Source organism: Hakea prostrata, chromosome 1, assembly GCF_041222555.1.
Source record: "Hakea prostrata isolate BN-2017 chromosome 1, UWA_Hpros_2, whole genome shotgun sequence".
Taxonomy (NCBI): Eukaryota; Viridiplantae; Streptophyta; class Magnoliopsida; order Proteales; family Proteaceae; genus Hakea; species Hakea prostrata.
The window spans coordinates 76863117-76876938 of NC_142600.1; the positions used below are offsets into that span (position 1 = coordinate 76863117).

Below are 13822 nucleotides of genomic sequence, written 5' to 3' on the forward strand. Positions count from 1 at the left end.
TGTGAAGGGTATTGTTGTAACGTATTTCTCTCCCGCTTGTTATGATTTTTTCCACCCTCCATGTAGTTGCCGCCATTAGTGTGCTTCATACATAGTTTGTTGAAGGAACTGTAATTATATTTACTAATGAGAGGTGGGTCATTCTTTATGTCGCTCCTCCAATAAACTTCTGTTACAAGGTACCCTTATTTTTTAATCATCTGATGAGAGCATATCACATTCCAGCCAATTCGCTGCAGAATATGGAATTGACTTCAACACAGAATATGGAATTGATCATAACGAAATTATCAACGTCATCAAAAGTCTCCATGGTTTCAGACTAGTTGATGATCAGGTGATACGCTTCATTTTTCTGCAAAATTTTTCCATTCCTCTGTAAATAACCGGGTTCCCAACCAAATACCTTTTATTGGTTTCCTCCTATATCTTAATGGTATTTCACGGAACCTAATTATAATTATATTGAATTACTTTGTCTTGGCAGATATACTGAATCTTTTCAGTGGTTTTTAATAAACTGAATATTATTTGCCAATTTAAGAATTGCCTGTCTAGAATTCGATTTTTCTTTTTCAGCAGACCCGACAGAATAATGCGTTAGGGGCAAATAATAGTAGGATTTAGAAGGAGAAAGATTAAAATGAATAATAGTGGTCTAAAGGCAGCGATGCTTGAAGTACCATCTATGAATTTATGCATACATTTTTTGGTATTTCCAGGTAGAAGCACATCTTTTTTATGAGAACATCATTCATTATTCATTCATCAAAAAAGAAAGAACATTATTTATATCGTGAAAATGAATACATGTATCTTTTATGGGTAGAAGAGCTTCTCATAGATAATGCATGATTCAATTTTCTCTGTCAGGGGTGATGATTCGGATTCGAGGGAGAAGTGGGTACTTACTGATGAAGGGAGGTCATATAGTGTGGCTGGCTCACCCGAAGTGCAGCTCTTCTTGGCCATACCGCCTGAGGGCATTTCTCGTGAAGAATTACAGGTTATGACTCCTCAGTGGGTTAGATTTTGGCAACTCTTCTGTTTTATGAAAATCTTTCTTTATTTACAGATTCCAGTAACAAAATTTTGGTAATTTAATATTTCTTGTTTTTCCAGTACTGTGAATGAATTGGTTTATGCGGATGCAGAAAAAGGTTGATCCTTCAGTTTACAAAATAGGTTGTGCCCAGGTAGTAAAGAATAAATGGGTGGAGATTGGGAAGCAGCTAGTTTCAAGAAAGGTGACATAACCTGGAACTTGCATATTTCTCTTTTCCGTTTGTTGACCTATGTGTGTGCTCACTGTTTGGGTCTTATTGCTTCTATATTTGACTGTTCTACAAGTTCAAAACATTTAGAATTTGTTAGTATCTTATGCGGTGGGTTGTCTATAGAATAGTACACATCTAATTGTTGTTTCTGTCTCTTTTCTGTGTATTATCTTAAAGCAAGTTTCATTTTTACTGGTTGTGTTTTACATGTTGGTTATGACCATGGTTGTACTTATTAGCCTGAAACTTTCAAGGGTACATTTGTTGGGAAAAGAAGAAGAAAAGACTCAGTACTGACCAAATTTGTACCAGAAAACATCCAACGGGAAGTCTAGATAGTGGGCTTTGTAGGATACTTGTTCAAAATTTTTTGATTACCCCAAATTATTATGTAATTCTATATTGGTTATTTCCCATTCATTTCCCTTGATAATCATATAGAATTCAATAGTTTTATGATCTCTGTTTTCTGTGGCTCAAGTTAAGTTCTTTCCATGTGCTCCAAATACTTGGTTAGGAAAATATAGCCAATGAATGTAATGACTAGATTGTTGAGGGAGAGTGGTAGGCATTTGGTTAAAGGTAAATATGGTGAAGGCTCTAACCTTGTGATTTGGAATACTTGAATTATGTTCATTGATGGATGAGATTTAGTTTAAAAAGACAAAGGGGGGGAATTGCTTCCTGTGTTCTACACCGTGAGTGCTCCTCCTGAGTTGTTAGGCTTGATGCTAGCAACCTCATATTCCCTATTTTTTCTCATTGTTAGCTTTAAGGTCTTGTCGTGTGCGTACACACGCACACATGCACACATCTTGGCATTCTTGAAGAAGTGCCAATATATTCCTCTCTCTATTGTTCTCATCAAGGTTTCAAGTATCTGTAAGTATCTTATGTTCACTTGTGTCATTTCATATTGTTAGGGTACTGATATGGTATTTTGTTAATTAAAAAATGGATTGTATTGCATTGGTTCACAGATGACATGTCTCGATACTAATTGATATGGCTTGATACTAATCGATATGACTAGATACTATGAAAACCTGCAGAAAGACAAAATTGCAGTAGAGAAGAAAACTGACTCTCTGAAAACAACCAGTCCCATTTGTTTGCTTCCATTTGAGTTAGGGACCATATCCTTGCTTAAAAAACTATTGTTACCTGGAAAATTTTCATCTATTTTTTTCTTCTTAATTATCACATTGAAGTGCTTAACTGTGCAAGTGAGGGAACTTCAAAAACCAAATTGTTTTTTCCTCTAATCTTTCATTGAGTATCTTTAAATTAAGATAAAATAACATGATCCATTTGATTAAGGATGAATCTGTGTTTTTCCCCCAGATCAAAGATTATATCTAAATTGAAAGTGTTATATTTTATCAAAAACAAGTGATAGGAAAAATTTTATATAAATCATAGAGATAAAATATCAATTGAATAAAATCTCATCCTTTGTGCATAATCAACTGATATAATTTCACGGTCATACTTTTTTATCATTTTTATGCTTGATATATATTTTACATGTTGCTTATTTGTAGTCTTTTATGCTTAAACTGTGTATTACATGTATCCTTTGCATCTCCAGGTGTTTCTTGATCTTTTCCATAATGTATTTATCATTTCCTGCATCTCTTTTATATGATTTGAAATTTTCTCGAAACCTCACTTTTTGATATATTCAGTATGATTGGTTTTCATGTCTATTACTTTATGTAGGTTCAAAATGTTGACGATCAAGTAAAAAATTTGCTTCTGAAGATACAAGCAGGAGAAGTATTTCCCTTCTTCCTCAGTCCCCAATGAAGACTCTTGCTGTTTATTGAATAGTTGGATCTCAATCATTAAACGGATTATTTCAGTGCTATATTATAGAGAAGTATAAATGGAGACTCATTTCAAAAAGAATGCATATGAAAGATAATCTTCTAAATTAGATTAAATTTAAATTACGTGCAGATATGGAAGGAGATAACGCACTTCTATTTTCAATATTTGATGCATGGATTTATATTTGTTTCTTCATATACCTAGTATGGCTTGATATATTTGTAAGGGATGGGACTGGTATATGAGGACTAGGCTTCTTTTGCCAACACTCCTATCCCTTTGGTTTTGGTCACTTCATTTGGTGAGATGGTGTAAGTTTGTGACAGATTCAGTCTGATGGGTAGATCGTCCTTGTGACTACTCATACACCTACATCTGTTCCTTATTTCATTGTCCATTGAAATAAGGCTTCCTTTACCATATGGAGAGTGGCTGTTCAGATGGAACCTCCCATGTTAAAATAGTATGAGGTAGAGCCCTTTTGGGCTCCTAACTGAACTGCCCCCTGTGAGATTCCTAGGTTGCCTGTACTCTGTTGCTGGATGATTTGTCATTTGACTACCACCTGTTAGTGACTTTATTTTATTTTTCTGATGATTGAAAACTTCACGATTTCTCCAGGTCGTTGATCAAGTGGATATCGATGCTCTCAAAAAAAGGAAGCTTATTGCCCTGCAGTAATTATCAACAATTGGTGCTTCTACATATTACTTGAATTCTTGCTTTGTGATATTTTTATGTCTGTTGTGATTTGACATATCTGATGCATTTCATGTTGAAGGCAAAATATGCCAGATGGTTGGCTAAGAAATCATTTCCTTCTGCTTGTTGAACTGACACCAAAATCAGCTTAACTGGTGCTCACCCGCGTAGGTAAAGGACACAGTGTTGGTATCTGTTTGATAAGACCCTGACATCCGAGGGGGTATACATTGCAGCGTATAGGAGGAGCACAGGTTCTCAAACATAGCTGGACATGTATGGAATAAGTGAGCTAAAGGACATAGGGACAGATGGCAAGGTCTCATTGGGGGGCAGCCACGTTTATGTTGGGATTTTTTGGCAGGAGAAAAGGGTAGTTAGGGTTTGTTTTGGGGTATTTTAGGGGAAAGTAGAGGAATAGAGAAGAGAGAAGAATCTTGTAAAGGCAAGGGATGAGCAGAGCTTGTAGGTGAGGGGAAGACCCCTCAGTTGGGGCAAGTAAAATAGGGTTTGCTGGATTTCTGGGGGAGGAGATATTGAATGGCTGGTCCTTAATTGAGAGTTAATTGAAGTATTTCCCTTGTTCAGATCCCTGTTCGTCCATTTATTTGCAGTATGTGTGAGTTGTGTGTGGATTGTGAGGCAACTGTAGGTTTAACCCACCAAGAGAGGAGCTCAGTTGCAGGGATTGATTGAGGGAGCAGTTGGGTTCTTATCAGGTATAAGGTTTGGCATGGCGAGTAGGGTTAGGTTTCTAGGGTTTTGGAAATCTAGGGCAGCAAAGGAATTAGGATTTGGGTTGGTCCGGTTAGGCTGACATTGGGAGGGAAGGTCATTAAGATCAGGGGAATGATGTTCCTAAAGTTTGGGACAAATCAAATAGTTAGATTGCTGTAGATCTGACCCTGAACTTTAGGTCTTGGAAAAAGTCCGAAAATTCCAGAAAATTAAAAATAGAAAAGGACGAGGGTTTAGGGGAAGAAGAAAGAGATTTAGTCTTTCTAGGGTTAGGGGGTGGGTAGGAATGTAGTCAGGATCAAAAGATAGGGGAAGGGAGGGGAAAGAGATTTCCTAAATGGATTGGGATTGGAAAATTAGGGTTTGGGGATGGGAAGGGGTTGCCGTAAGTTAGGGGGAAGGGGAAGATGAAGGCTGCGATGGAGTGAAAAAGGACGGAAGGTAGATGCTTTTTTTTTTTTTTGGGGGGGGGGGGGGGTTGTGTGGTGCACTTGATGTAGTAATGGGTCTGGAGAACTTGAAATTATGTAGAATTTAAAACAACGCAAAAGCTCAAGTTTCCACGATACAGCATAAGAAGGTGACTAACTAATCTTGAGACTCAGATTCAAACAAGGATCCTATAATAACTCATCCTAGGATGATCCAAATTGCAAAACTAGGGTAGATTTGGAATCCTTGTAAGAAGTGGATTGTAACTAAGGGAAGTCCTCTCTAATTGGGACTCTTCAATAACTTGAACAAAACAAAATCAAATTAAAAAAAAAAAAAAAAAAAAAAGTGGATTTTTGGATCCTATTAACAATACTAGATCCAACTAAAGGAAATAAAAGTAGACTAACTTAACAACCAAGGACTTTCAATCAAACTAAAAAACAAAAGTAGATTTTGGATCCTAGCTAGACTAACTTAACAACCAAGGACTCAAATTCAAAAATAAAAGTAGATCTAAACTCCTATTAGGACTCTGAATCAAACTAGGTCAGGTTGGGTTTGATTAGGGGACCCAAAATGACCAGAATATCCCTATGCTAGCAGAAATTCCCTTGATTTCTGGTAGGGCCACAGGGTACTTGTAACTTCCCTGGGCCCTTTGGGTGGTCCTGGGTCTGGTTCACATCAGGCTGTATACACCATATAGTCAAAAGTAACCTTTGGGCACTTTGCCTTCAGTTTCTCAGGCAGAAACATTTCTGGACCATAGAAAATTGTGCTTGTCAAGTTGTCATTGAGACACAACACGGAAGACCCCAGTAAGACTTGGAAAATGAAGCTGGGTTTCCTTCTGTAATCAGTTAGATGCAGAGGTACTCAGCTGATTAAATTCTTATCAATGTAAATCACAAGGTTACAACTTACAATTTTATTTGTTGAAAAGAAGAAGTTAGCATTCTTGCAGAGATTTCTTTTTGTGGTCATAAAGGTATAAAGCGCATTTATATCCTCTCTTGGAGAGGTGTGTGATGCAACTCATAATTAACTGTCACACTGTTCCAGTATAATGTTCATCTTCATTGAAGTCTAATGCAGACTTGACTGGGGAGTCCCGAAAGGCAGCACGCTTCCAAGAACTTCTATGAAATCTGCCCAAAAACCACATTTTCTAACTAGGTTGTAGATTTGGGTACCTCCAATGGTCGGATCTGAATGCAAATTTACAGGTTTGTTACCCAGGTCCTAAGGATGATATGGTGTGAGAACAGGTAAAATCTGATGGATGGTTTGAGAGTCCTAAACTTGGTAAGGTATTTGAATTTTGTAGGACTCCTATGGTTAATGGATTTATAGGACTAGCGAGAACTTTGGTTATTACTTTATTTGTTAATCCAAAAAAAAGGGGGGGGGGGTGGGGGGTGGGGTGGGGTTTCTCCACGTTTGAGCCAATTCCAATGGCCAGATTGGCGTAGATCTAACTTCTGAAGTTTTGGTGTTTAAGGGAATCTGCAAATTAAAGAGGGAAAAAAATACTGAATAAAGAAAATGGATGGGGGAGGGGGCAAAACCTCAAAGCTTCAATGAAGTGGATGTTGGAGAAGAATATGAGTCTTCTTCCTTCTGCTAGGAATTTGAAACATCTGGAAGGTCTTGGATTTTAAGTACCAACCTGATTGAACTCAGGAATTTTAAGCACCAGATTCCTCTTTGCACAACTAAGACTCTCAGAGCCATTGTTGAAAACTGAGATTTACTTTAATCTAATCTACTGTTCTTCCATGAATGGGGCACACAAATAATGTGGCATAAAGCCTTATGACTTCCAATTTAAAAGGAAAAAGAACTATTAAAATTATAAATAATAAAATGAGCATGACTCTCTAGTTAACTCCCCAAAAGACTCCTAACAGACTCATTACACTCTTAAAACTAACTTGACTCAAATTAAAAGACTGTTAACTAACTCATTTAACCTGATATCTTTTCCAGTAAACAAACCAATGGACAAGGGGTCCAATCTCTATATGACCCATCCCTCGGCTTCCTAGGCGATAGAGGCTGGATCTTAGTCAAAGAAATTAATGATTTTTACATAATCTAATCTACGGTTTGCCCCCAGAAAATAAATTCTGCTTTGGTCATCCAATTCAAGGGGGGAAAATGTCGCTATGTATCCCAGAATAATGTTATTTTTTTCTTCTTCTGTATTGAAGTTATTAAGGAATAAAAAGGGTTGTACCCAGTGTGCAAGGCTTCTGTGGTTAGCAGGGTCTGTGAGTAGTTTTTCCAACATTATTTAAATATCTAGGGTTTCTGTAACAAGCACTTTATGCTTCTTCTATCATTATGAAACTCTTGTAATAAAATCCAGAAGTATGCAATTTTGTACCAAACGATGTACTAACCTTTCCTTTGTGTGAGTTTTTTGTTCTTGTACCCCCAACCTTATTTTCTTTGATTTTTTGGTCAATTGGCTTGACTAGGACATGGAAGGGCTATTCGCTGCAAAGGGGTCCTAATTACACACCAAAAAGGAAGAAGGCTGTCACAGATTTGACTAGAGAACATCTGCAGAGGTATGTGGATACATAATTGGAACAAATACATGGTGTACATACATTACGGTGGACCAAGTGGGGTTCATCCGATTAATTTCTTCAGCATTGTGCATATTATATTATACCAAGTAGTGATCTCCTTATCATCTGCTGTGCATGTGTCTGCATTTCTAGAACCTACATATATGGTCTTTTTGGGACCTAAATCTGTTCCTGTGGCTTTCATGATTAAGGCACTTTTTAGAGTTTTGGTCTCCATGTTGCACAACAATTCAGTCTCATGTGCCCTTACCCTTTATTTTCATGGGATGTGAATATGAACTTTTTCGGAAGTAGTCATCCTTCTGGAGCCTGGCAGACTTCAGTTGATGCACAATTTGGCAGCCTAATTGATTTGGCGAGTTGAACTGTCAGTTCTTACTATGCTGCGAAGAGTTGCCTAATAATTAAACAGCTGCAACTATAAGCTTACTAAAAGACCTACTTCCATTAGGCCAGCGTGAAATGTTGAAACTTGAAGGAGAGATGTGCCTAAGGCAGCATGTAAGGAAATTGTGCATATGAAGAGACGAGAGGTGTTCACAATTACTTCCAAAAGAAAGCCTCCCCTATTAGAATATAGAATTTGAGTAAATAGGGAGGTTTAGAAACCAGAATTGGATGTGGATCAGAGGGAACTACCATACCGCCTGCTACCGACTGGTATAGGAACTTGAATGAAAGGGACAAGCACCATTCCTTCTTTTATATTGAGATTGTTTCTATTAAATGATGAAAAAATAGTGATCATAGAGGGCGTTGTGGCTGGTGCATCAAACAAGTTCTTACTTCTCACTGTAACTGGCATACATTTCTAGTAGTTTTCAGAGCTTTCTAGGACATTAGATTATCTGATAATGATTGAAAATGATTGAATTATCTGTTTTGAATTATCTCTTTGCTTCCTGTGTATTCTTTAATGTGCTAGCATTTTTATATTCTTAACTTGATATAGATAAATATTCTGAACAAATGTGCTTTTAAGAGTATGGTGTCTTTGACGGGAAGTAGATTGCATTCAAAACTGAAATGAAGGGAATCCACTTGAAACTTGCACCCATTAGCATCGTCATTTGAAATCAATATTTTTGGTCTTTAAAAATGGCGATTAAAGAATATCATTCGTCCAAACATTGTCGATCAAAGGAAACATGAAGTGCTTTCAGGTTTTACATAGCTTCTCAAAGCACGCAAAGCATTTACTGCACTTTTCCTACCAAACAAACAGGGCCTTGGGATTTTCAGTGGTTCAGCAAAGCTTGAGTAGGGAAAGTATCACTCTAATCTCCTGATTGGATGGGAATTTGGTATTTGGTAACAACTTGTTCAATCTGTTCTGAGTCATTTCTAAATTTGGTCTTTGTACTATTTGGCCAATCTGTAGGAACCTAATCATAGAAAAGCTTCTAAAAATGTTTTATGCCATCTTGACTAATAAGGCCTTGTCTTTGCCCCCTCCCCAGTTGCCCCTGCCAAGTGCCTTGGGTTACCTTGATGGTTGAAAATTATTACCATGTGCAGTTCTCCCCTTCTTTGTTTTCATCAGCAGAACACTGAAGGACTATGGACTGTGTTCCAGATGTAATTTGGGACGAGGAAGAAAATATTTTTCCTTTTGTTGATATGGTCTTGGATGCATTGTTTACTGAGATGTTTCCCTCATCTTGAGGCTATTAAAATTTCTCCTCCTTTTTGACTAGCTTCTATCTGTACAAGGACCGCTAACAGCATGTTCTACAAGTCCATTTTGCTACAGTTCTCCCCTTCTTTGTTTTCATCAGCAGAACACTGAAGGACTATGGACTGTGTTCCAGATGGAATTTGGGATGAGGAAGAAAATATTTTTCCTTTTGTTGATATGGTCTTGGATGCATTATTTACTGAGATGTTTCCCTCATATCTTGAGGCTATTAAAATTTCTCCTCCTTTTTGAATAGCTTCTATCTGTACAAGGACCGCTAACAGGAGCATGTTCTACAAATCCATTTTGTTAAAGTGGTATTGATGCAGGCCTTTATTAAACTTTACTAGCTAAAACCTTATATCTGAAAGTCGAGTTAGGAAAATAGTTTGTTCAGGTGGGCTGGGTTTAGGTTCAGGTTCAGGTTCCAGTGCCTTCGATTTTGTTTAGTTGTCCTGCCTGATGCCTAGTAAGGATGGTGGCAACAAACTGAGTTAAAGGGCTATCTAGTGTTTTAGGCCGGGAAGTTAATTGAAGAAAGTTTCAGTTCTTGTGAATCTTTTCAAGTGGTTAGTGCTTAGTAGTCTACACTCTACATCATGGATTTCATCCTCTATAGCAACATTTCCAGCAGTTGAATGATGATTTTCTGTTTTCTTTGATCTTTCACTGTCATACTTCTATCAAACTCTGTATATGCATTATTTTCATAGTTGTGGAATAATGGATGCAATGTGTTCAGTTTTTTATGGTTATCTATCTTCGTGGTTCATTATATGCTTGCTTAATCATAAGTTCTTGAAAGTGGAATGGAGAAGTCTAACCTTCATATTCTTTCTATGTCAGGCCTACCATGATATTGTATGGAATTGATAACATCCGAGATCTCTTTGGACACAAGGTACATTATTTACTACTCCATGCAGGCTTTTGATGGAGCCAAAAGGGCATTAAATCTAATTTCTTGTGCAGGTGGATCTTAATCTCATCAAGAAAAATCCAATTTGTCGTATTGGACTAGAATAGTGAGGACCTTGTAGCATTCATCATTTTTTCTAGGGCTTCAGAAACACAAAACAGGTATAATCTGGGATCCGTTTAATGATGACATAGTTGGGGGTCCTTTTAACACATTGTGCATCTTGTCTTCAACCTGATGCTTTTTCAGATTAGTCAGCTTAGAAGGTTAGTATCTTCTTAGGTTGCTTGCTGCAAGCTCATTTTGCTGAGACTGGAAAGCATATTCTAGGATAAAGGGTTGACTATAATTGGGAGAAGGAGATACTGGCAGGATTTGAAAGGGTGGGGGCGATTTTGGCTCTAAACGAGGGCAAGCTGTGGCCTTTGGTTGCTCCCAGCCTTTAAAATTTTTTCTTCAGTCAAGGTTTGAGCACAAAGAGAATATTTCAAGTAACAGTATTCACTAACCTCCAATGCTGTTGATTTATCTATACTTGGATCTGTCACTACAGGTTCGACTTACATAAAAATTTTTTTTAGCCATATTTGACCTTAGCTAGACAAAAGTTTCTGTTGTTACAAACTTTTGAAGGACTTGTTCATCTCTACTTGACTATTTAGTGCACTTTTTGAAGGACTTGTTCATCTCTACTTGACCATTTAGTGCACTGTTTGTTCAATACACACTTTTGAAGGATTGAGCTTTCCCTTTGTTTTTGAATGTTTGAATATCAGCTCCCTAATTTCTACTTTTGAGGCCGATGGGGTTTTGTCAGTTTTAGCTGTCTGACCTGCACATGCTTGAACATCAGATAACACTTGCAGGGTTGGTAGAGTGATAAGATTCATACTTCTTAGTGGAGAGGTCATGGGTTCGATTCTTGTGGACGACCAAGCTCCCTCTGAGGATGTAATCGAGGTGCGCGCAAGCTGGCCCGGATGAACCTCAGACCAAAAAAAAAAGAAAAAAAAGAAGCCGCCCTATCTTACCTAGATCTTATTTCGTTCGTCTTTGCTCGTTAAGTGTACTAAGACAACGATAGCTTGAATATGTGTAGGTTGCAATACCCACATGCGAGGACCAGTCCGTTTGAGCCATTGTGATTGTATATGATTGAATATGCATCAATACAAGGTAGAACACAGATCGAATGAACAAATAAATGAAAGGTTCATTTTTCAATTTATTAAAGAATTTCTACTGGAGAACATGATTATGAACCATGTTTAATATCATTTCATATACCATGTAATCAGAATAAATTGATTCAATCTCAATAGCAGCACTTAAAAGCAAAACGATATTTACCAAAAAAAAAAAAAGCAAAACGATAAGAACTTGCCTGAATTTAACTTTTTATATGAAACAACGAATATTCTATAGTAGGATTGTTGAGAAAGTGTAACTGATCAACAAACTGCTGTCATGAAGACTGATAAACTTAAGAACCAAATCGTTGACAATAACAAATTACACTCGTAGGTTTGAATGACCAACATAGCTATTTCCTTTTCAACTCAATAGAGGCAACAGAATTTGAATTATAAAAGATATTTACATTGATTCAACTGTATCATTACATTTCCAAAAAAATCAAAATATGCCAAAAAGATATTGTTCAGGTACATGATGCCGAAGAAAGCCATAGAAAGCAGTGGTTCAAGCCACAGCGGCACTAGCATTGACTCTTGTGATGTAAGCAAAACCAAAACCCATGAATTCGAACAAACTACCCTTTAACATCAAATTTGTAATTAAACTTTATTTATTTTTCATTTTTTATAAAGTTAATATCTAGAAAAATAGGGATCAACTGCTCAATCTCTTCTAAAAATTCTCTAAAGCACCTAGGAGCTTTGAGTTAGAATTTATTTAAATTTTAATGAAACCCATTTATGCTGCCAATGTGATACCTCTCTTTAAGTCTTCGAGCTCTAATTCTAAGATCCCTTTGTTCGGATTTGCTACCACCGGCGAACATTTCCCTGGTGATCTCTAGTTATGATACCATAGCCCGCTCCATCTAATCTTCTAGATGCATCAATTTTGATGGCAATCCAATCAAGAGGTGGCGTCTCCCAAGTCAACAACTTTATGGAGGACGAACAAGAATCTAATTTGAAGGAAGCAAAGAAATCTCTCAACCAGATTGGTGTGTCAGACTTGAGGCAAGCGAAATACTCATTTGTCAGAGTATGAATCCATTTTTGAGAAGACATTCTCAACTGCTTGAGGATGCAGTCATGATGAAAAAAGTAAGTAGAAGGTGGCTTTGACAGACATGATGTATGAATATGAATATGATCCTACCCAAGAAGCTTGTATGATTCAGGAAAAGGAAGGTGGATGAATTAAGAATTGTAGGAAAAATACTCAAAAATGGACCAAAATGGTAATGGAAATGTAAATGGTGAGGTAGATTTACTCTTACATAGCTTGGGATGGACAAATAGACGACACTTGAGAAGAGGAGGGGAGTGAAGCTATATCGAATCGGACACAATGCTAGCAAGTAGACAAATGGATGCAGCGAATATGGATAACTGGGTAGTGTACGTTAAATTCGTAATATATATAAAGTAGACTAATTTCTTTGGAGACATCCGATAAAATCCTACCCATTAGTCCACATTCAATCCTGTTTGTACCAGAGATATCTTTCATTGAAAGGGGCCTAGTTCAATTAGTGTGGGAGGAGGTGCAGGATTCTTGTGGTGGATCAGAAATCCATTGTTGGGGTGAAATGAATAATTGAGCAGTGACTCATACACCTAGTTGTAGACATTACTAGTTTCACTTTCACCACACCTACCTTCAATTCTAATCTCCGTATAGGTCAGATTGTGGAGGTAGAAGCAGGTTTAGGGTTAGGAAGTGGGTAAAAACTGAGAGAACTACAAAAGAGATTCATGAAGATTCTTTGACAGAGAAGAGAATAAAGTTAATGGCCTCAACAAGCTCTTCCTTGGCTGGCGGTGGGTGTGGAAGCAAAGGTTGAAGAAAGGGACTTTTCAAAAGAAAAAGTCTTTCTCCTTTTTTTTTTCTTTCAGTCTTTTCATTTCTTTTCCTTCCACAACCACAAGTCTTCTTCTATGGACAAGTGAAGAAAAATGCAAGTGTTAACAGTTAACCTGTCGGTAGAGAGGACAATAACCTTATGGTAATTTTGCCACCCTTGAGGTTTTCAATTTCAGTTAAATAAAATTCGCCAAATGCCCAAGTTTGGCTAATTTCGGCCAAAATTAATTAGCCAAATTTAAGCGATTTGTTTTTCTATGATAATGACCGAATTACCCTTCCATACCTAACCTTTGGTGAATAAAAGAAAATTCTCTTCACCCATTTTTGTCCTACAACTCATCGAAACACCCCCTCCTAATGAAGTGTAGGAAGAAGATGAGTTAATGTATTCTCCCTTTACCCACCTAAGAGTTAGGTATGAAAAGGTAATTAGAGTATTACATTATCCCCCAAAGCGTATTATGATTATTTCACTTTCAAAATATAAATGACTTAACAGAATCAAGCTCAACTTATCAATTGTGGGTAGTCTGTAATTTTGAAGTGGGCCATCTGTAATATTTGGCGCTAAAGCGGG

At 37.2% G+C, this 13822-nt stretch overlaps 1 protein-coding gene across 2 annotated transcripts; it reads left to right on the plus strand.

Annotated features, from left to right (window-relative positions):
* The first annotated feature begins 776 nt into the window (after positions 1-776).
* On the plus strand, positions 777-12106 carry LOC149030200 (phenylalanine--tRNA ligase alpha subunit, cytoplasmic-like). 2 transcript variants are annotated; one of them, XR_016171253.1, is made up of 8 exons: positions 777-1006; positions 1155-1247; positions 3000-3056; positions 3732-3787; positions 7469-7561; positions 10110-10164; positions 10236-10343; positions 10432-12106. XR_016171253.1 is itself a non-coding variant. In XM_089142521.1 (7 exons), the coding sequence occupies exons 1-7, from the start codon at positions 848-850 to the stop codon at positions 10287-10289; spliced, it is 567 nt and encodes a 188-aa protein (XP_088998647.1). In that variant the 5' UTR covers positions 777-847; the 3' UTR covers positions 10290-12103. The 2 variants fall into 2 exon arrangements, 1 of the variants encoding a protein (XP_088998647.1); XM_089142521.1 differs by having other exon boundaries at positions 10236-12103.
* The last annotated feature ends 1716 nt before the right edge of the window (positions 12107-13822 follow it).

Bases quoted from the DNA above. Each gene is read 5' to 3' on its own strand.
- LOC149030200 (XM_089142521.1), top strand. From the start codon at position 848: ATGCATGATTCAATTTTCTCTGTCAGGGGTGATGATTCGGATTCGAGG. The intron at 3,788-7,468 runs GTAATTATCAAC...TGGCTTGACTAG, and splicing joins AGGAAGCTTATTGCCCTGCA to GACATGGAAGGGCTATTCGC. The intron at 7,562-10,109 runs GTATGTGGATAC...TTTCTATGTCAG, and splicing joins ACTAGAGAACATCTGCAGAG to GCCTACCATGATATTGTATG.